The sequence below is a fragment of the Vicia villosa genome, unplaced genomic scaffold (genome assembly GCF_029867415.1).
Source record: "Vicia villosa cultivar HV-30 ecotype Madison, WI unplaced genomic scaffold, Vvil1.0 ctg.001429F_1_1, whole genome shotgun sequence".
In the NCBI taxonomy this organism is placed as follows: domain Eukaryota; kingdom Viridiplantae; phylum Streptophyta; class Magnoliopsida; order Fabales; family Fabaceae; genus Vicia; species Vicia villosa.
In genome coordinates this window covers 293,161-315,122 of record NW_026705616.1, presented here as the reverse complement: position 1 = coordinate 315,122, position 21,962 = coordinate 293,161, and the positions used below count along the sequence as shown (strand labels likewise).

At 33.3% G+C, this 21,962-nt stretch overlaps 2 protein-coding genes across 2 annotated transcripts; one reads left to right on the top strand and one right to left on the bottom strand.

The window, feature by feature from the left end:
- Window positions 1–586: 586 nt before the first annotated feature.
- On the top strand, window positions 587–1,293 carry LOC131635110 (uncharacterized). Its single transcript, XM_058905722.1, has 2 exons — window positions 587–905; window positions 1,121–1,293. Exons 1-2 carry the CDS (start codon window positions 587–589, stop codon window positions 1,291–1,293), a joined length of 492 nt encoding a protein of 163 aa, XP_058761705.1.
- Window positions 1,294–16,664: 15,371 nt separating this feature from the next.
- LOC131635114 (non-specific lipid-transfer protein 8-like) lies at window positions 16,665–17,704 on the bottom strand. The gene is made up of 2 exons (XM_058905727.1): window positions 17,321–17,704; window positions 16,665–16,956 (listed from the first exon to the last, which is right to left on the bottom strand). The coding sequence occupies exons 1-2, from the start codon at window positions 17,695–17,697 to the stop codon at window positions 16,947–16,949; spliced, it is 387 nt and encodes a 128-aa protein (XP_058761710.1). The 5' UTR covers window positions 17,698–17,704; the 3' UTR covers window positions 16,665–16,946.
- Between the last annotated feature and the right edge of the window lie 4,258 nt (window positions 17,705–21,962).

Sequence of the window (21,962 nt, the reverse complement as noted above, 5' to 3'; positions counted from 1 at the left end):
CTGAAACAAGGGAATTCAACTGTTACAAAGTATGCTGCTAATTTTGTGGAGCTTGTGAAGTTCAATCCACACTATAGTGCAGAGACAACTGAGTTTTAAAAGTGTATTAATTTTGAGAACAGGTTGCGTCCGGAGATCAAACGGGCGATTGAATATCAGCAGATCCGTAGGTTTGCAGAATTGGTGAACAGCTGCCGGATTTATGAAAAAGACAGTATTGCTCATTCACTCACTACAAGAGTCTGAATGAGAAGAGAGGAAAACCGCATCATGACCGTAAGAAGCCTTATATTGCTCCTGCTGACAAAGGGAAACCGAAAGTTGCTGATGGGAAGAAGACAAGTGGGGGAGGAGCACCCGCTTCTTTGAGCTCCCTCTTATGTCCGGTTTTATAGGTGTGGTTAGAAAGGTCATCGTTCTAATGAATGTGAGAATAAGGTGCTTAGATGTTACATACGTGGTAAGACCGGTCATCGTGTTACCGAGTATAAAGATGATGGTCCGACTTGCTTTAATCATGGTGAGCAGGGTCATATAAGCACCCAGTGCCAGAAGCCAAAGAAGGATGTTGATGCTGCTAAGACTAATGGTAGAGTGTTTTGCTTTGAGTGGGGCTGAAGACTCCAAGAAGGACAACCTGATTCGAGGTACTTGTTTTATTAACAATATCAAATTAGTTGCTATTATTGATATTGGTGCTACGCATTCGTTTATTTCGCTTGATTGTGCTACTATGTTAGGATTGCAATTGTCTTCTATGGATGGTAGTATGGTAATAGATACTCTTGCGAGTTGTTCTGTTACTATTACTTTTGTTTTTAAGGGACGTCCTTTGACTATCTTTGAAAAGATTTTTGTGATGGATTTAGTGTGTCTACCCTTGCACCAAATCAATGTGATTCTTGGTATGAACTGGTTGGAGTTCAATTATGTTCATATTAATTATTTTAATAAGACATTGAGGTTCCCCAAGTTTAGTGATAATGGAGAACTGATGTTGTTGACTGCTAAGCAAGTGAGTGAATACCTTAGAGATGAAGCTGTGATGTTTGCAATGCATCGTTTCAAAGTAACCGTGAAGCTACAAGTGTGGAACTTCCAGTTGTTTGTGATTTTCCAGAGGTGTTTCCGCATGATATAAGTGATTTTCCTCCGGAACATGAAGTAGAGTTTTCTATAGAATTGGTGCCAGGTACAAATTCGGTATCAATGGCTCCTTATAGAATGTCGGCTTCCGATTTGAATGAATTGAAGAAGCAATTGGAAGAGATGCTCGAGAAGAAGTTTGTTTGACTGAGTGTTTCTCCATGGGGTGCGCCTGTGTTGTTCGTTAAGAAGAAGGATGTAAGTATGAGGTTGTGCATAAACTACAGACAGTTGAATAAAAGGACTATCAAGAATAAGTATCCACTTCTGAGGATTGACTATTTGATGGATCAGTTGGTGGGTGCTAAAGTTTTCAGTAAGATTGATTTGAGGCCAGGTTATCATCATATTCGTGTAAAACCAGATGATATTCTAAAGACGGCTTTCCAAACAAGGTATAGTCATTATGAATATACTATGATGCCGTTTGGTGTGTCGAATTCTCCAGGTATTTTTATAGAATATATGATTCGGACTTTCCATTCCTATTTGGATAAATTTGTGGTGGTGTTTATCAATGATATTTTGATTTACTCCAAATCTGAAGAGGAACATGCAGAACATTTGCGAGTGGTGTTACAAGTGTTGAAAGAGAAGAAGTTATATGCAAAGCTATCGAAGTGTGAATTTTGGTTGAAAGAAGTCAGCTTTCTTGGCCACGTGATTTCTAGTGGTGGAATTGATGTAGATCCTTCTAAAGTTGATGCTATGTTACAATGGGAAACTTTGAAGTCTACGACTGAGATTCGAAGTTTTCTTGGTTTAGCTGGTTATTATCGAAGGTTTATTGAAGGATTTTCTAAGTTGACATTACCGTTAACTCAGTTGACTCGAAAGGGTCAAGCCTATTTATGGGATCTTGCGTGTGAAGAAAGGTTTGTCGAGTTAAAGAAGAAGTTGACGACCACTCCAATATTAATTTTACCGAATCCAAGCGAGTCTTTTGTGGTGTATTGTGATGTGTTGAAGATGGGTCTTGGAGGTGTATTGATGCAAAATGGGCAAGTTGTTGCTTATGCTTCGATACAAATCAAAGTTCATGAGAGGAATTATCCTACGCATGATTTAGAGCCCGCCGCTATGGTGTTTGTTTTGAAAATTTGGAGACATTATCTTTTTGGTTCTAAATTTGAAGTGTCTAGTGATCACAAAAGTCTGAAGTACTTGTTTGATTAGCAGGAGTTGAACATGAGGCAGAGAAGATGGTTGGAGTTGTTGAAAGACTATGATTTTGATTTGAGTTACCATCCGGGTAAAGCAAATGTGGTAGCTGATGCATTGAGTAGGAAGTCCTTGCATATGTCGATGATGATGCTGCGTGAATTGGAGTTAGTTGAACAGTTCTGAGATATGAGTTTGGTGTGTGAAAGAACTCCTGATAGTGTGAACTTGAGAATGTTGAAGTTGACGAATGGAATTCTTGAAGAGATTCGAGAAGGACATAAATCCGACTTGAAATTGGTTGAGCAATTGACATTGACTGACCAAGGTAAAGGAGGTGAATTTCGTGTTGATGAGAATGGTGTGATGAGATTTAGGAATAGAATATGTATTCCAGATGTTTGTGAAATTAAGAAGAGTATTCTTGAAGAGGGACATAGAAGTGGTTTGAGTATTCATCCAGGTGCTACAAAGATGTATCAAGATTTGAAGACATTATTTTGGTGGCCCGGTATGAAGAAAGATGTTGTTGGATTTGTTTATGCTTTCTTAACTTGTCAGAAGTCGAAGGTTGAACATCAGAGACTATCGCCCTCGGTTTTTTATACCTCTTGTGTGAGAGATACGAACTGACTCTTCTTTTGCTTTTGAGTTTTGAAAATCAGAGAGTCGCCACCGACTTTTATTTTATCCAATTAAGGAAAGGTTTATAAAAGAAACAGAAAAAGACCTTTAAGAGGTTTTGGGTTCGGGGGTAGGTTATACAAAGGGAAGGTATTAGCACCCCTTTGTATCCATGGTTATCCATGGGCTCTTAATTGCTTAGCTCACTTGTTTGAATCATTTTGTCTTGCCTTGAAATGCTTGTATGTGGTATTAAAATTCATTTTGTAAATTGACTTTGTAATGATCCTTGTGCGGATGTATACAAAGTGTTTTTATCTTTCGAAAGATGTTTTTGAAAAAATAACTTTAACTTCGTAATGATCCTTGTTTGGATATATACTAAGTATTGTCTTTTTTGAAAGTTTTATTTTGAAAAACAATGATATATGAGACATTTGTTGTTTTGATTTGAGCAAGCAATTAGGGAGATCTACCCTAAGTTTATAAGGTCCTTTCCTATTTCTTTTAGAAAATTCTCCTTTGACCGGATGTAAACAAAAGTTTGATTTTGTATTTGAAACAGTAGAATTTGATTTTTTTTTAAAAGAGTAACAGAGGGATTACCCTAAGAGGTGCAAGTGTGATTGTGTTTTGATTCATAAATTTTTGTCTTTGAAGTTAGTGACCTAACGCTTCAGTTTTTATCTTTGACATACACGCGGTTTTATATGTACATAAATTAAAGTGCGGGAATATAAAATGCGGAAAGTAAATCTACGCTATTACATCGATTGTGCGAGAAATGTAAACTACGCTATTTACATGATTTTGACAACCTATACACTTTATCTAGGAATTTAAATTGCAATAAGATAAAAGAAATATTTTTTTGATATTTTGGATGGTTGACTTTAATTAGAATTAATGCATAATTAATTTAATTAAAATGAGAAAAAGGTAGAAATAAAATTTAAACCTAAAAATTACGTCTAAAATATGTTCATATTGTTTGTTAATTAATTTTAAAATAAAACTATTTTTTTTGGATTTTTTGAAGTTGTTTTGGAAATTTATTAAGCTAATTAACATATAATTATGTAAACAATTATACAAATAATTAAAACTTAAAGAGAAAAATATTCTAAATATATACAAAATTATTCTATAATATATAAACCTAATTTAATAAAAAGAACATATTTTTTCTGATTTTTTGATAGGTTGAAATAATTAAAAAGCAAATATATAAATATATACTAATTAATTAAACAAAATATTTTAATTATCAAGAAAAATAAAATATTTTTATGTAAAAAAATAATAGATTATTTTATAAACCTAAAAATATTTTTATTATATTTTTGTGATTTTTTAAACTATTTTAAATTAATTATTGAAAGAAAATTAAATAAAATAGAAAAATATATTAATTGTGATCCTGTGTGATAATCAGTGGAGTCCATGATATGGATGTGTATTTTGGTGCGTTGGATCTTGGATTAATGAAATCAGATGGCTGAAAACACATGGCACATGATATGATAGTGGAGCGTGAAGCACATATTTGGTCTGAACTTCAAAACACACGCGCGCGCAAACCAACCACTCAGAGGACGCCACGTCTCGTCTTCCTCATCAGGATGGACCTTTTACACCGCTCATTTGCAGGTGTTGTAAAAAAATTCAACCTATTACACCTGTACAATAATGAATACAAGCAAAACGTGAAATAAATTTGGCGCGAGGCCATGGTTCAATTCGTCTGGTTCATACGAATTCAATGAGACCACTTTGAACCTGTAATTTTGCCTAATTCGAGAAACCCTAATTTTGAGATCATGAACCCTAAAATGGTAGCTTCGTGAATACTTAACCAAACCTTAATTAAATGTCCAGAAACGATCAGAACATCAAACCAAGTTCAAATATATGATTACATCGTGCTAAATATGCATGTATAATGAGATTTTGGTTAGTTTTTGTTTGAGCAAACCGTGAGCTATGGAGCTTGATTCTGAGTGCTTTGCTTGTTGAAAATGATTGGGATATATTCAATGAAGGTTAGAGAACGTGTTTGAGTGTTTAGTTTCTATTGAAATGAGCTTGAATTTAAAATTCGAATTTCAAATTTTCTTCAAAATTACAAGTTGTTACAAGAGTGGTATAAGCATAGTAATGGTTCTGAGTTCGTGTGTGTGTGTTACTGAAGTATCCTACTTCATTTATAAGCAATGAAGTGCTTCAAAACTAAGCTAAGAAGCATTGATGATCTTTGTTGAATTTTGAATTCTTTAATATAAAAAAGTTTGAATTCTTGACCATGGCTTGATTTTTCTTCAACCTCTTGCTCTAGGTCTGCTTTGTACCTCTCTTGCTGCAGAGTTGAATTATTCTTGGTGGCCTTAGCTTAAGAATCAAGCATTGCATCATTATCCTTCACCATTTCTTTTTCAATTTAACTTTAAATGTAATAAAATTAAACCAAAAAAGAAATAAAATGCTATGGGCCTTAGGTTGGTCTTGGGAGGCCCTTAGCATTGTTATAATCATGTTTGGATCATGGAAACTTGGCCCCTTTTGGAAAAAAAACATTTTTGATCAATGTGGGTTTCATGCATTTTCCCAAAATATAACCAACTTCAACAAGGCATAAATCCCTCAATTTTTATTATATGAAGGAGTTCTTGTACTTTTTAGAAACCTCAAGATGTCCTCTACAAGCTACTTTGGAAACTTTTGTTCATTTGGAGAAGTTATCTTGATGTTATGGCCTTTGACAAAAAACCACTTTTTGTTGACTTTGAAAATGACCTGTAATGTCTGAGCTCATATTTTTCAAATGGTGAATCCACTGACCATGGGATCAATTGTATTTGAAAGATAATTTAATTTCCTTCAAAACAAGCTTTGGTTGGAATTTTTTGAATGAATGAGGAGAGATTTATGGTCAGTCAAAGTTCAGTTGACTTTTTAGGAGAAAACCCTAATTTTGAAACTTAGGGTTTTGTTGGTTTTTGATCTTTCCTTTATGAATTATGATCAACCAAATGATCAAATGATGAATCTTTTGACAAAATATGGATGTTGACAAAAAATTTCATTTTTGACTGTCTGTTGACTTTTCGGTCAAACTGGTCGTCTATTGACTGTTTGAGCTGCTGACTGTGCGTTTGAGCGAATTGAAGTTTGAAAATTCATATGGTGGTACTTTGAGATATATGGAGGTCCATGAAATCCATTTGAGGTCTCAAAAACCTTGTTCTCCTGAAAAAACAAAAACCCTAGTTAGGGACTGTTTGTGTAGGAGACAGTTAAGCGTACCTGATTTTTGTGCAGTGTTGAGTCTCTGCTGATCATGTGATTATCAGAAGACTTCTAGAACAAAAATCTTGGAATTTTGAAATGCAAAAGGTTGATTTGATTGATGGTACAAAACACGGAGAATCGTGCTGTCAGCGGGTTTGACTGTCAACTGACTGTTCAGGCATTAACGTAGCAGTTAAAGTGAAAATTCAACAGTTAAAGTTAATTTTTTCTTTTTGTTTTTTGTTGTGTTAATGGTGAAAATTTATTTACATGAGTTGTTAGAAAAACACAAAACATAATAAATAAATAAAATACACTGTACCCGAACGAAATTACCGATAATAACCTTGAAAAATATTTAATACGCAGAAAAATAAATATTTAACTGGCAGAAAACACACATAATATTATCTGGATAATTAAACTACAGTACGACAGATAGTACGACATTTAATACTGACAGTACAAATATTACATAATATAATGAACAGTACGACAAATAAACGGTACATTATTTGAAAACAAAAGATACGACAAACTTTAAAAATGACGATTAAAAACCCATGCTATAAATAACAACATATAGATGATAGGGAGTGTAAACAACCCAGGTCCGCATTTTTCAGGACTGTGCAGACAGAAAAAGGACATGATCACCACCAAGACAGTGATGACCATAAGAAAACACGTATCCATCTACTTTGCCATTTTTGTCGGGGAAGAAGAGAAAATAAATATGAGGTAGAAATGAGAGAGATGAGTTGAAATTTGATGTGAGAATTTATAGAAAAGATGAGAGGTATTTATAGAGTGAAAAGAAGGATAGAGACGTTGGGGAATGAAGTGTTTCCGTACAAAAAAGGAAAATTTGAGTGGTAGTAGGATTTGAAAGAAAGTGTATGGTAGGGTTTGAAAAAGAGAGATGTGTAGAATAAAGTTAGGATTTGATTTTGAAAGAAAGGAAAAGATTTTGAAAATAATAGAATATAGTACAAAAATTAGTGGGAAACAAAAACTAATAATAATTTACTCGTTACCAGTACAATCCGAATCCCCGACCTTTGCGCCTGCAAAAAAAAATTTAATTCTGTACCAATTGCGTCAGTACTATTTATCTGCAAATAAATCTCAAATAAACAGCGTGTGTGAAGTGATAAACAGTAATTGGCGTTTGTGTAAGAATAAATTCAACAGCGAACCAAAATACCGTATAAGAAAAATTCTAAAAACCGAGCATTCATAAAATCAGGATATTTATGGAATAAAATCCAAGATTATATGAAACTCCCAATTTTTAGACAGAAGTCTGTTGCCTTTTTTCTAAAAAAAGATGTGGGCAAATTTTGGGGTATAACAGAGACCTTCAGGGTTAATGCAACCATTGAACATTCCAGAATGGAAGTGGGATAGTATATCTATGGATTTTGTGACAGGTTTGCCGAAGACTTTGATGGGCAATGATTTTATTTGGGTGATTGTGAATAGGTTGACTAAGTCGGCTCATTTGTTACCGATGAATACTAACCATCCTATTTCTAAGTTGGCAGAGATATATATTGAGGAGATCGTGAAGTTTCACGGAATAACTTCGAGTGTTGTATCTGATAGAGATTCTAGATTTACGTCGAGGTTTTGGAAGTGTTTGCAAGATGCTTTGGGTACTACTTTGAGGTTGAGTTCGGCGCATCATCCGCAGACGGATGGTCAGACCGCAAGGACTATTCAATCACTAGAGGATTTGTTGAGGGCTTGTGTGTTAGACCAAGGAGGAGCTTGGGATAGCCATTTTCCATTGATTGAGTTTACTTACAACAATAGTTTTCATGCGAGTATTGGTATGGCACCGTATGAAGCGTTGTAGGGAGAAGGAGTAGAACTCCGTTGTGTTGGTATGAGTCAGGCGAGAGTGTTGTGCTCGGACCTGAGGTTGTGCAAGAAATGATTGAAAAGATAAAAATGATTTGTGAGAGGATGAAAGCTTCTCAGAGTCGTTAGAAAAGTTATCATGATAAGAGGAGAAAAGCACTTGAATTCTAAGTGAATGACCATGTGTTTATGAGAGTTACTCCGGTAACCAGTGTCGGTAGAGCTTTAAAGTCGAGAAAGCTTACGCCATGTTTTATTGGTCCATATCAGATTTCCGAAAGGATAGGTGATGTGGCTTATCAGATTACTTTTCCGCCGTCGCTTGTGTATCTTCATGATGTGTTTCATGTATCTCATTTGAGGAGATATGTTCCAGATCCTTCGCATGTGATTCAAATGGATGATATTCAGGTGAGAGATAACCTGACTATTAAAGTGTCACCAGTGCGAATAGAAGGGAGGGAAGTGAAGCAATTGCGAGACAAAGAGATTGCTTTAGTGAAGGTGCTGTGGGGAGGACCAATAGATGAAAGTCTGACGTGGGAACGGGAAGACCATATGAGAGAGTCTTATTCGTTGTTGTTTCCGTCAGGTAATTTTCGAGGGCGAAAATTCTTTAAGTGGGGGAGAGTTGTAACACCCTGATAATTAGATTTAATTATTTAATTGATTATTTGACGTGATTATATGAATCATGGTGATTTATAGTTGATAATGTGTGCATGTGACATTTATGTGATGTGTGTGGGGTAGTAGAGTTGAGGTGTTAATTCAAATAACAAAATAAGTTAGTTCTAATTCGCATTGTTATTATTTAATAAAATAAAATAAAAGAAATATTGTGAGGCAAGTTAGTAAGGGAAAAAGAGGAAGTTCATAATAGGGGTTCTAAGTGTGTAGGCCTCACTAATCATATTTCTAATTTTCATAAAATAAAGAAAATTGTGAAAAAGGGAATTAGAAGCAAAAAGAGCCAAAGTGAGAAAACAGAGAAGTTACGTGAGAGAGGAGAAGAAGAGGAAGAGAACCTTCAAGAGATTCAAGCTCTAAGGTAAGGGGGGACTCTTCGGGTTTGTAATTATTATACAATCAAGGGTAGTAGAATGAATTAGAATTGTTGTTTGATTCAATTGTATGTGCTGGGTTTTGGGGTTGTTAGGTTTTGAGTAATCTCATAACTTTTATGTGAATTTGATGAATTGAGATGATAATGTTCATGTCTGTTGTTGATTGATGTTTGAAGCATGTTAGAACGGTGTTATAACATGTAAATTGGTGTTGTTTCGATGTATAATTCGTATTGGTACGAGATAGAAATCATGGAAAGGGCTGAGTTGCTGTCAAATAACGTTTTTCTGCTGCAGGAGGGGTGTAATCGGTTACGGTAACCGATTACACTAGACGTCATTTTGAAAAATTGCATTTTTGGGCTCGTAATCGGTTACGGTAACCGATTACGCTGAGTGATGTTTTGAAAAAATTATATTTTCGAGCTCGTAATCGATTAAGGTAACCGATTACGACCAATTTCAAATAATAGCGAATAGGTTACGTCAAGCGTAACCGGTTACACTGGGACTTTTTAGAAAAATACTTTATTTTCAAAAATGAATATCTTTTGATCCGTGTGTCCGATTTGTGTGCCGAATTTATTTTAATTTTCAATTTAATTTAAATGTTGAATTTTACATTTGTGTACATATATGTGTGAATGTAGCAAGGTGTTGTTATGGTGGCGAAACTATCTTGATTTTCATTGTGAATGAACGATGTTTGATATGACTTGAATGATGCTAAGACATGTGCATACTTGTTGGTGATGTTATAAGTATGTCATATGTGTGCATTCATTCATACACATTTTGGTGATGGATCCCGGTGATGTTGTGGATCAAATGGTGGGCATAATTCCCATTGTGTGGAATTTGTGCCGGTTGGGTTGTATCTCGGTGATGAATAGATTAGTCGGATGGGTTTAGCCCATGTATGGTACCACATGCATAGCGTCAGTACATTTATGTGCATAATAATATAGTATGATTGAATGACTTGAGTGTTATGTTTCAGTGATGTATGTATTGGCATGGTTGTTTGGTTAATGTTGGAAATCTGAATACATGTTGTAATTGGGTGAATAATAATTATATGATGTTTTATTGCTTATGAATGCATAATACTTATTAATTTTGAATGAGACTCACCCTTACATGTTGATATTTTCAGATTGAGAAGTAGCGGCTTATTGCTCGGTGAGGATAGCTTGTAGAGTTCATCCGATAGTTTGGTGTCGTGTCAGTCATGCTCTGATAGCGTAAAACTGGGGAACGATATAGTTTAGAGTTTAACTATATACTCTATTTCATGGTTTTTGGTTTTGTTTTATTACCTTGATTTTGGTGATGCGTACTTTCTGCTGTGTTAAACATGAGGTTGTTATCTGACAAATCGTTTCTAATAATGCATGACAGTTGATATATGTTTTGGTTTAAATTAATTGTGGCACCCTTGGTTGCATGTTTTTACTCTGATTATTTTATAAATTGTCGCGGGGTTTAGAAGGGTGTTACATAGTGTGTTCTAGAAAGTAAAAAAAGGGTCGAGGCAGAGAGGAGCCCGCTTAGCGCGCCCTAGTCGTGCATAGCGCGATCCCTCAAAAATGAAATTTTATATTTTTGAAAATTGATTCCAAAATATGGTAACTTATATTTTATTAGAATTTTTGGGAATTTACTGTGCACTTTTGGGTGGGTTTAAGGGGCATTTTGTATGAAACTTTACTTTATGAAATCTTGTGTTCTATACTTGATTTTGGTGAATGATTGTTGTGTTGATTGTTAACATAATTACTTGGTGATTTGTGTGTTATGTTGAATAAGATGCTTGTGATGTGGTGTGTTTAAATGATGACATGATGTTGATGAATACTTGAATGATGATGCTATTTTGACTAGCCGTGGTCGTTGATTTTGTGAAGTTGAGCATCATCCATTCATAACATAATTGTAGGACGAAAGTCTAGTGATGTTGTAGGACCTTGGTCCAGTGATGTTGTAGGACCTTGGTCCAGTGATGTTATAGGACCTTGGTCCAGTGATGGCCCTTAATCCCATTGTGCGGATTAAGTGCAACTTGTTTATGAGCTCCGGTTCCAAGCGGGAATCGATCCTATGGTGGGGATCTTTGTAGAACGATGACGGAGTCATCCGTGATTAATTGATACCACATGCATGAGTCCATTGTTGTTGCATTGCATTGTTGTGATGATGTATGATTTGATGACTTGATTAATTGTGATGTGATGTACCTAATTGATAATTGTGATTGAATTATAAGGTGACATTGTGAATAGACGATGATGTGCAGGTGTGGGTAAGTATGCGTATATGACGAATATGTAGTATCGGTGTATGTGTGGTTGCATATTTATATACAACTACTATATCTATTCCTTATGTATTACATAATGATTACGAAATACTCACCCTTTCTATTTGAATGTTACCTCCACGTGGGTAACACGCAGGTAATCAAGAGTAGTCCGTTGAAGTTTGAGGATAACTTCATGGCGTCCTTTTACCGTTGTTTAGATTGAAGGGAGTCTTGCCCTGATACGTAACATCGGGATGGGTCGTTATGTTTTGGAACTATCATGTTTACTTTGATCATTTTGAATTTGAATTACATTTCGATGAATTACCTTTCAAAAGATTTTGATGTTGATGTTTTGCGTTATGACTCATGGACCATGAGGTTTAATTGACGTTTTGTGAAGATTAATTTAGAGATGTTTAAGTTGTGAAGTCCGCTGCGAAGTATTTGAATAAGAAATGTTGAACTATCATTTGAAGCATGTTTTAAAATGTATGCAACCCGTGTTACGGAGCAGGATTATTAATTGTGATGTTTTCACGATGATGTGACACCCTTGTTGGTGATCTTATTTGACGTAAATTCGTATTATATTGCGAATATTCCTTGTGGGTTAGAACGTTGTTACATGTGTGACCTCGAGATGAGAGTGTAGGAGTAATTAGAGATGTGTAGAAGTGGGCTAGAATTAGTAGAAGTTATTTTAGTAATTAAAATAATAATATTATGTTTTAATTTATTTAATTATAATAAAATAGTAAGAGATGAGGCAGAATTTCAAATTAGGAGAAATAGAGGGGATGCTGGAGTAAATATGTTATTAAGTGAGGTAGACTTAGAATTTTAAAAAATATTAACCAAAGGATATAAGGTTAAGCTTAAACTAGGTTTATCAGTACGTGTAAATTTAGAAGAAAAGAGGCAAGGAGGAAAGAGTTAAAATCAAAGAGGCTAGAGGTAGAAGAAGAAGAGCGCAAGCGTGAGATTTCATTGCTGCTAGGAAAATAAGGTAAAGAGGGAGAACTACTTCTTTAATGGGTATATGCATGAGGGGTAAAATGAGGAATCCTTAACCTCCAATAAAAATATTAGATTTTTTAATTGAAATTCTAAAATTGATGGTTTTTGTGTTGATATATGTTGTTTGATGATTAATTTTGTGTGCCAATTTGTGTGTGAAATTCTATTTCGGAACTGCTAATGTTACGAAGCCATTGATGAGTTTTTGAAGGTTTTATGAAATTTGTAAGTTGTGAAATATATGATTTTATTGATGTCAATCTGTAATAGATTGTGAAATTGTTGTTTTAATCATTGGATAATTTTTGTAAGTTGAATTCAGAGACTGAAATTTTTTTACGGAACCAAAATCGGAGATCAGGAAGGTCTCAAACGGTGAAAAACATAGAAATTCTGCAACAGGATGACGAGCATCACCCTTGTGACGGACAACCCGTCATAGCGCTCAATGAGCTGACATTCGTCAGCTTTGTAACGGTGTACCCGTCACGGCTAGACATATTTGGTTCAAATATGTTTTTTTATCATAACTTGAGATCCGTGACTCCGTTTGAGGCGTGGTTTGAAGTGTTGAAAATCTAACGCGTAGTACTATCTCATGGGGATGCCTTAAGAGGATAAATGTGCACTTAAGGACATGACTATACTAATTTCCTTAAGGTGTAATGTTAGTGGCTGCATTTTTTGCTCTTAAGTTAGGTTTTTTGTATTGTTTTGTCGCGCGGTTCATGTTAACTGTTGTTGGGCATATTTTTGGTGACTTTAATTAATTAAATGCCTTACTATTGGCCACACTTTGTGGTTTTTTTGATGTGACTAGATGATTAAACATGATTTAATCAATTGTATAAATTAATTGATGATTGATGAAAGTGTTAGATGTTGACGTTGAACATGATTTTTGGGTTGCGATATTCATGTGTTGTTGCTAAAAATGTTGATGAATGATTGTATGGTTATTATTTGTCGTAACAATATTGTTGGTGATGTTGTGTGCTTGAGTATATGTGTATTATGCTGATTATGATGATGTTATTGGTGGCATGCACGGTCAGAAGAGGGATCGATGTGCATGTGTTTGTTGCCTGTTGTTGTTGAGAGTCATGCATCATAGTGTTTGAACTTCAGTTCTTTTTGGTGAGCATTGATCCAATGGCGGAGATCGAGTGCGAGTTGATAGTTCCATTGACGGAATAGTGAAGCGGTGCTATATGATAATTATCGATGATTTTTGGTGTGCTCTAGTTCCAAGAGGGAATCTGATCCTATGGTGGGGATCTAGGAGCGAGATGAACCTAAGTTGTCCATAAAATGGCACCACATGCATTTGAGTCGAGTTGCTGTCATGATTCCCATAGCATAAATAATTGTATGCGCAATTTTAGTGGTGTATGATGATGGTTTGGGTGTGAGAATGTGTTTTGTGATTGTTGTGCAATTTGTGTTGATAATTTTATTCTACCTTGCAGCTTATACCATTTTCTTATTGAAGTGAATTCTCACCCATTTTGCTTTAATGTTGTCCACCATGGACATCTTGTAGATATTCAGGAGTAGAGTTTTTTGTTGTAAGTGGAAGATAGCTCTTGGAGTATTTCAATTAGTTTGTCGCTTTATTAATGGTTTAGTGCTCTGGTTCTTTAATATCGGGATGAGACGTTTCTTTTATGTTTGAAATTCATTGTTAAAGTTGATTACTTTATCTTGTTGAAGTTTAATACTTGAAATGTTGAGTCGTTTTGAGCTTGTGGAGAGTTGGATATTATAACTCTGTTTTAATAATTTTCTGAAAGTTAAGTCTTACGAGACCAAAGTTTGGAAGTTGTTATGTTTTACTACTAGTTTTAATATTATTCTGTCGCTATGAGCCTAAGTTATGGCGAGCCTGTGATGACAGGTGTTGCATGTTGTTTTTAATTTTTCGATGTGTGTTGCTAAGTAATTATATGTTGTTGAAGGACTATCGTTAGTTACATTATAATTATTATGGAATGCTTTATATATAAGTTTTGAAGTTTAGAGTATTACACAGTCACACCTACACAGCCTTACCCTTGAGGTGAAGTTGCTAGCTGCTCGGGTGTTTTTTTCTTCTTTCTATGATATTTTTATGGGTTTTTAGTTGTTGTAATGCTTTTTATATTTTGTTTTTATAGTTGTATCTTTTGTTTTGTGATGTTTTTCCTTGTGGGTGGTCTGTTTAACAATTATTGTGCTAATAGTTACCATTCTTTTTGTATTTCGACGGTTTTTAGCTCTATATTAATATATTATTGTCATTAAAAAAGCATAAATATCTTAATAATTTAATTAAAAAGAATTATTTACGTGACTTAAAATATTGTGAATATGTCTCTAAATGATCGTATGAAATAATTCGTCACATGATGATTAATATTCTTGATTTAGAAGGAGGAGCAAAATGGAATATATAGTGTGCGATATGGGTATAGATTGTGGAGAGAAGACCAGGTTAATCATAAGAGGGGAGGAGAAGAGGAGAATTGGTGTAGTCTTTGGAACATCAACGCACCTCTAAAAGTTAAGCACTTTTTGTGGAGGATTTGTAAGGGCTGTTTTCCGACCCGTCTAAGACTCCAACAATACCATGTTTAGTGCCCGATAGGATGCCAGTTTTGTGATGCTAATATTGAAGATGATTGACATGTTTTGTTTGGGTGTAACGCTACTATCCAATGTTGGAGGGCAGCAGGTTTGTACTCCATAATTGAACACCGGTTAATTTCCTTTGATGATGCTAAAGCTCTTATATTTGATATCTGTAGTAGGGAGGATAGGAAGATTGTCGGGAGAGTGGCTGTTATGCGAGATGTGATATGGATGAATAGAAATAATAAATTATGGAATAATGAGCATGAGGATGCTACAACTCTTGGTTTAATAGCGCTTAGTAATTGACAGGCTTGGTTGGCGGCGCAGAAGGACCAAACTACAGATAACCATCCCCAACACCCTACGAAATGGGAACCACCGAATGTTGGGTGGTTCAAGTGTAATGTTGACGCAGGTTTCAATTCTCAAAAAGGCACCACGAATAGAGGGTGGTGTGTTCGTGATAATCTTGGTCGCTTTATATTTGCAGGTGTTGCTTGGGACATTGGTGCTCATTCTATCTTGGAAGCAGAAGTCATTGCCCTTAAAGAAGCAATTCACGGAGTTATAACCTTGAATCTCCGGCAAGTTATTTTTGAAAGTGATTCCAAAATGGTAGTTCAAACTCTTCGAACAAAGCACACGGGTAGATCCGAGTTTAGTCTTATTGTTTCTTCTTTACAAACCTTGTTGCTTTCTTATCCTAACTTTGAGGTTAAGTTTATTAAATGTCAAGCGAATTCGGTTGCCCACTCGTTAGCGAAGGCGGCCAATTATTGGTCTAGACGTAGTAGTTTCCATTTGATACCTCCTTGTATTGAACATCTTTTGATTAATAATATGAATTAAGTTTGCTTTTGTCAAAAAAAAAAAAGTATACATGTAAAAAAAAAAGTATACATGTCTTTAATATATTGTCATTTAATATGCTCTAAATGTCTAAATATTTAAATATAATAAATGCTCATGTTACATATATAATGTTAATGCTGTAGTTTTTACCAACCTTCTTAAAATGTTACTCTATATCTCTCATTATCATTCTATGATTATTTATTTTTTTTAAAAGCAAGAAAGTATATTGATAACAAGAACCCAAGTTCTCAAACAAGAAACAAACAACCAAGATAAAACTCGAGAAGATAAATTATACGTTAATTGACCCTTAGGATAAATAAAATAGAGGATTTTTCGTAAAAATTACAATTGGGTTGTCTAATTTTTTATATAAAGTCCATTTTCAAATCAAAGCTTTTACTCCCCAAACGATGTCTGAAATGTTCCACGATGTCCGAAATGTTCCACTTGTCGGAAAATACTATTCAATGATTATTTGTTTGATATATGCTAATATGTGCCAATATTCTTTTTAATTTTTTCAATTTCAATGCTTTGTATGTCAATATATGCTAAATGTTTCTATCTACCATATGAAATTGAATATTTATTTGTTATGTTTTTTATACTATATGCTTATTTGTCACTAGATACTCAAAATTTTGACAGGTGATTTTAGAAAGTTAACGAGGCCCTTTAGAGAGGTCTAAATTAGGGGCTCCCTAAAGAATATATGTAAATAACACAAATTTTTTGACAAAAGTAAATGACATTATTCTTCATATAGCAAAATAACAAACATTTATGAAATTGAAACAAGGCCATAAGTGGCTCAACAATTAAGTTAAATTGGAAACAACATTCAAACAACTAATTGAAAAACATAGATGAACATAACAAAGAAATCCACATAGGTAGATTCCTATTTATTACAACAAAAGATGTAATCCCATAAGCATATATAGTGGCAGGAAATTGTCAGCACGACCCTCCAAATTCCAATTCTCACTTCCAAGTCACAATTAACCAATCCTACAAAAAAATTAATGCAGCAACAAAACATTAATAAAAGAGAATAACATCATTAAATAGGGTTTAGGGATTAATAAAAGATGGTAAAATCATTAAGTAGTAGGTTTAGAGTTTAGACTTCAAGATAAAATCATTTCCACAGTTATTTTTTTATCAGCAAACAAAGTAATAATAATCATTTGAAACTCACACACAACCACGACAGTTAGGGTTCCAACTCTGGTACTAACGTTCAACCTAATAATATCGACCTTTTATCAGTTGAGTTACGATTTACGAACTTTCCAGAGTTATATTATTTATTTTGATGGATTAATATAAAGAAAAATATTGTTGTGAAGCATTTAGTTTATGATTTTCTTACTTGGAACAATCTGCATCAGGGGAGATACTGATTGGAATGTTTATTCCACAGTTTCCTGGGAGAGACTTAGCCAACTGTGAGTTGATTTTGAAACTCTTGGCAGTAGATTTGATGCAGTTACAAGCAGCTGTTTTATCCTCTGATGTTGATACAGCAGAAGCAAGAGATTTAGCTCCAGTGCAACATTGACTTGGTGGTTGTCCACTTCCACTAACCAAGTAGCTCACACAAGGTTTCAAGTCCTTGATCACATCGCTGCATGAGATTGCAGCCTCTGAGTTTGAGGTAACAAGGACGAGAAGCACGAAAACACAAAATGCAATTGAAACAGATTTCATGGTTACTGAAAGAAAATATGAAGTGTTTGAATTTTGCATTGGTTGTTGTTCATCATTTATAGGACTAAAAGTTTGAAAGAAGCTAAAATTTGCAAGTAAAAATATTTTTTTTATTGATTTGGTGAATGTTTGTATTGCAAGAAAGAAGTATACTATTATTTTGATATTTCTCTTGGATTTTATCAAAATTCAAGGTTAGGTGGAAGTAGTGAAGAAGGGGTTATTAATTTCAACAAGTAAAATATGATTGTGTAAGTTCATTGTAGCAAATTATTATTAACTTTTCATATTTTTTATTTAAGTAAACCCTCAAATTAGTCTCTAACCATGTGCATTTTAACAATGGATGATGATGATATATCTCTAAATCTGGTTTTAATAGGCCCCTGGATTGGATATCTCAACCATACATTATAAAAATATTTCATATTGTATTTGCTATCACAATACCAATATCACTTGCTATAAAGGTTTTAAATAACAGTTGGGATCGGTTGCAGCGTAAAGACTTCGTAATTTGGGCTGATTCAGGTGCTACGTTACATATTGCGGTTACATATTGCGGTCGTTACAGTGTAAATTAATCACAATGTTGCACAATAAAATTTGATTTCAATTTTACCTTTAGAACAAAATTTTAAATCCTACCTTTGATGCTTCAACAAGAAACTAATAATACCTATTAGTAAAATTGGAATAAGTTAGCTCTATAGCCAATATTTACAATTGCCATGCTTTTTCGTCTGCAAACATGAAGAAAGTAAATTATTGAGTCGGGAAGGGAATCTAAAACCTCGGGGATTGTCACATTGACGAAATCGAATCCCCTGCAATAAAAAAATTACCGCATTCACACATTCAACATATTTATACTCGTTAGATCAAAATCAAACATTTCAAAGCTTAATCTAATTTTTCAATCGTTTTAAAATAAAATATCAAAATTTTCATATAGACTCTTGGATCTTAATCTGACGATTTAAAATGTGTTGAATGCATGAATGCATAGAAGTGAACAATGGTCCCATATTGACCTAACACAAATCACACAAAAGTGTTGGCACTACATCTATTTATCTAAAAGATTGAAATTTTATTCTATATAAATCACCTCACTTTTATATTGTTTAACATGAACTTTTCTATCAAATATGGAACTTTTCGTCACATTTAACATATCGACATGAACAATAATCAGATATACTTCTCGCAGAAAACAAAAGATACATCATATGGGCATAATCTAAGTATATCAGATAACAGAAGTGACCAAAAGTAGCACAAATGAACCAACACACATAATAGAACAATCAACAGTTCCACGCAACGAAGTCTAATTCGCTCAAAATGTTGCTAAGAGGAAGTCTATTCTCGACAACCTCATCTAGTCGGCCGAGCAGCTACCCTTTGGTTGTGCAATCGAGTTATTATCTCTTTCAACAATATATTACGAGCTTCTTGTGAACCAATTGAGGTTCTTGTTTGTTTCCTTGTTTCCAATTCACGAGGAAACAATACTTGTACTGTGTTCCACATAACTATGCTCACATTGGGAAAATTTTCCTTACTGCAAAAATATCAACAATTGAAAACACAAAAAACAATAAGTATTGTATTTAATTTGTTACAAAAAAATTGTTTCATAAATTTAAAAACTTTGTAAAACGTAAACCTTATCGAAATCCACTGTCTACAAACCGGGCATGTTTTCTTGTGCTTGTCCATGGCAACTAGCAAACAATTTCTACAAAAGCTGTGACCGCAAGATATGGTGACTGGCTCAAAGAATACATTCAAACAAATCTGTTTAAAGTGAATAAACAAAAAATCACCATCACAACATGAGGAAACAAACTATGAAAGATTAAACACAAGACTTATATATCTTACTTACTGCGCAAGTAAACTCCTCCTTCAGTTTATCAATGTAAGGAGGAGGTGCAGAATCCATTGTTTTCCTTGAGTGTTGATGATAAATCCTTCGTTATAAGAGAAGATAAAGAGTCAGAGATTAAATTTTGTATTTCTTCACATCATAACAAAATATAGATGATAAATATAACACAATGAAAAGCTTCTTACCTTCGTTTATCTCTATAGCAAAGGGAGGATTAATGATAGGGTTAACAAGGAGATCTAAGTTGCAAAGAAATATAGGTAAAATAACTCAGCAATTTTTATAAATTCAATATAAAAAATTAGGGTTTTCGAAATATAAATGGGTCATGGGCTTCTTAATTTTGTTAGAGCATGATACTAATAGCACCTCTTTAATAATAATAATAGAAATTTATCAACAATACTGATTTTTTTTAACCATCTTAATAGGCTTTTAACTTTCTTTTGAGTTATCATACCAAGTGTTTTCTTTTTTACTTGAGAAAGCGGACATCAAAACGTCTTGCGGCCAATTTGAAATTTATATTCTTGGTTAAATTCAAGTTATATTGTTGGTTAAATTAACATTTGAATCCATCCATGTAATAGGCAAAAAAAATTAAAACTGAATCAGACATCAAATCAAATCGGTATATAATTTTGTTACCAAAATAAATATTAAACAAAACAAGGAAATCAAACTGAATCAGACATCAAATCGATATATATTTTTTTAATAGACAATGATATTATTAAAGGGATTATAATAGATACTTTGTTCGAATACAAGACGGAAAACTCCTGCGGCTCAAAACAACTGAGCAGAGAGAGTTCAAGATTTTAAGATTAGTCAAAAATTAAATCCCGATTGAACCGATTATAAATATATAAATAATTTTTTATATAAGAATAATAATGCACAAAAATAATTATATTTTAAAAAAATATTAAAAAATTATTGATAATTTCATAATAATTAACATTTAATGAGTTATATAAATTTTGTATATATTTAAAATTTTATATTTAATTATTTGAAAATATTAAAAAAATATCAATAAAAAATTAACACAAATATTTATAATGTCTGGAATTTTTTTTTTTTTTTAATATGCTGTTTACTATATAATAAAATAATTAATTTGTCTCATTGTGTAGGGGCATCAATGCATGGGCGCGAGTTTGAAGTGGAGACATTTTATTGTTCACCTTTAAAGGGCAAACTCCAAGCCCTAGACTATATGTGAAATAAAATTAAAGGGTGCATTCCAGTTTTTACACATGAAGTTAAGTAAAATTTTAAAACTATGATGACAAAAAAAATTAATTTTAACTTTTACACGAGAAGTTAACGCTCTGTTTAGTAAAATTAGCAGTTGAGTGATAAACTAACTTATAGCTTATAGCTTATGACTGATGGCTGATGGCTGATAGCTGATAAGCTTATTAAAGTGTTTAGTAAAATTAGCGGTTTAACTAGCTCATAAATGTAAAATGACATAAAAAGACATTTATTAATTAATAATTAAATGCATATTTAAAATAATTAAAATTTATAAGGGTATTTTAACGGAAAAAATGATAAGCTATAAGCTATAAACTAAAACGCTATTTATAATAGCGTCTGAAAATAAGCTATAAGCCTGTGATGAAAAGACTGTTATCAAACAGGTCTTTTATTATCATACGAGCTTATAAACTATAAGCTATAAGACATAAGTTCAAAATATGACTAGTCCAACAGAGCCTAAGTAAAAATTCAAAACTTCAAATAATAGGTTATAGGCTAGGTAGACCCAAGAATTTAATTTAATATAATAATAAAAATAATAAATTAAAAATCTACTTTGTATATTATATTAATATTTAAATTTTATTTTTCATTCATCAAATGAATAGAAAATCACTGAGGAATTGTGAATAGTATTTACTAAAGTTTTACAATTTGACAAGGAAGAAGGAAATTAAATCTGTTCAGATATAATCCAAGTTAGTTATTTAGTTAGAAAGTTATATAGTCTAAATCCAAGTTAGTTAGGGTTTGAAAGTCACCTACTTGCACAATTACAAAAAAAAAATAAAAAATTTAATTTCTGAGGAGAAATGCATTTAACTTTGGCTATAGAAGCGAGATAACGAATGACGTCATGAAAAACTTTCACTTTACCCCTCAGTTATTTAAAAACCAATGGGTAAAATTATCTGCACATGTGTTTGATCCTTAGTAAAAGCTTTTTTATATTTTCAAAACTAGCGCCACATACCTCTTGATTTAAGAACAAAACTGAGGGGTAAGATAAGATTTTTTAAAAATACGTGTTACATTGTTTACACAAAATATAAATAAATTATTTTGTTTACAAACTACATTGTTTATCCAAAATATTACAGTGTTTGCACGAAATATTAAAGTAAAAATTAGTTTG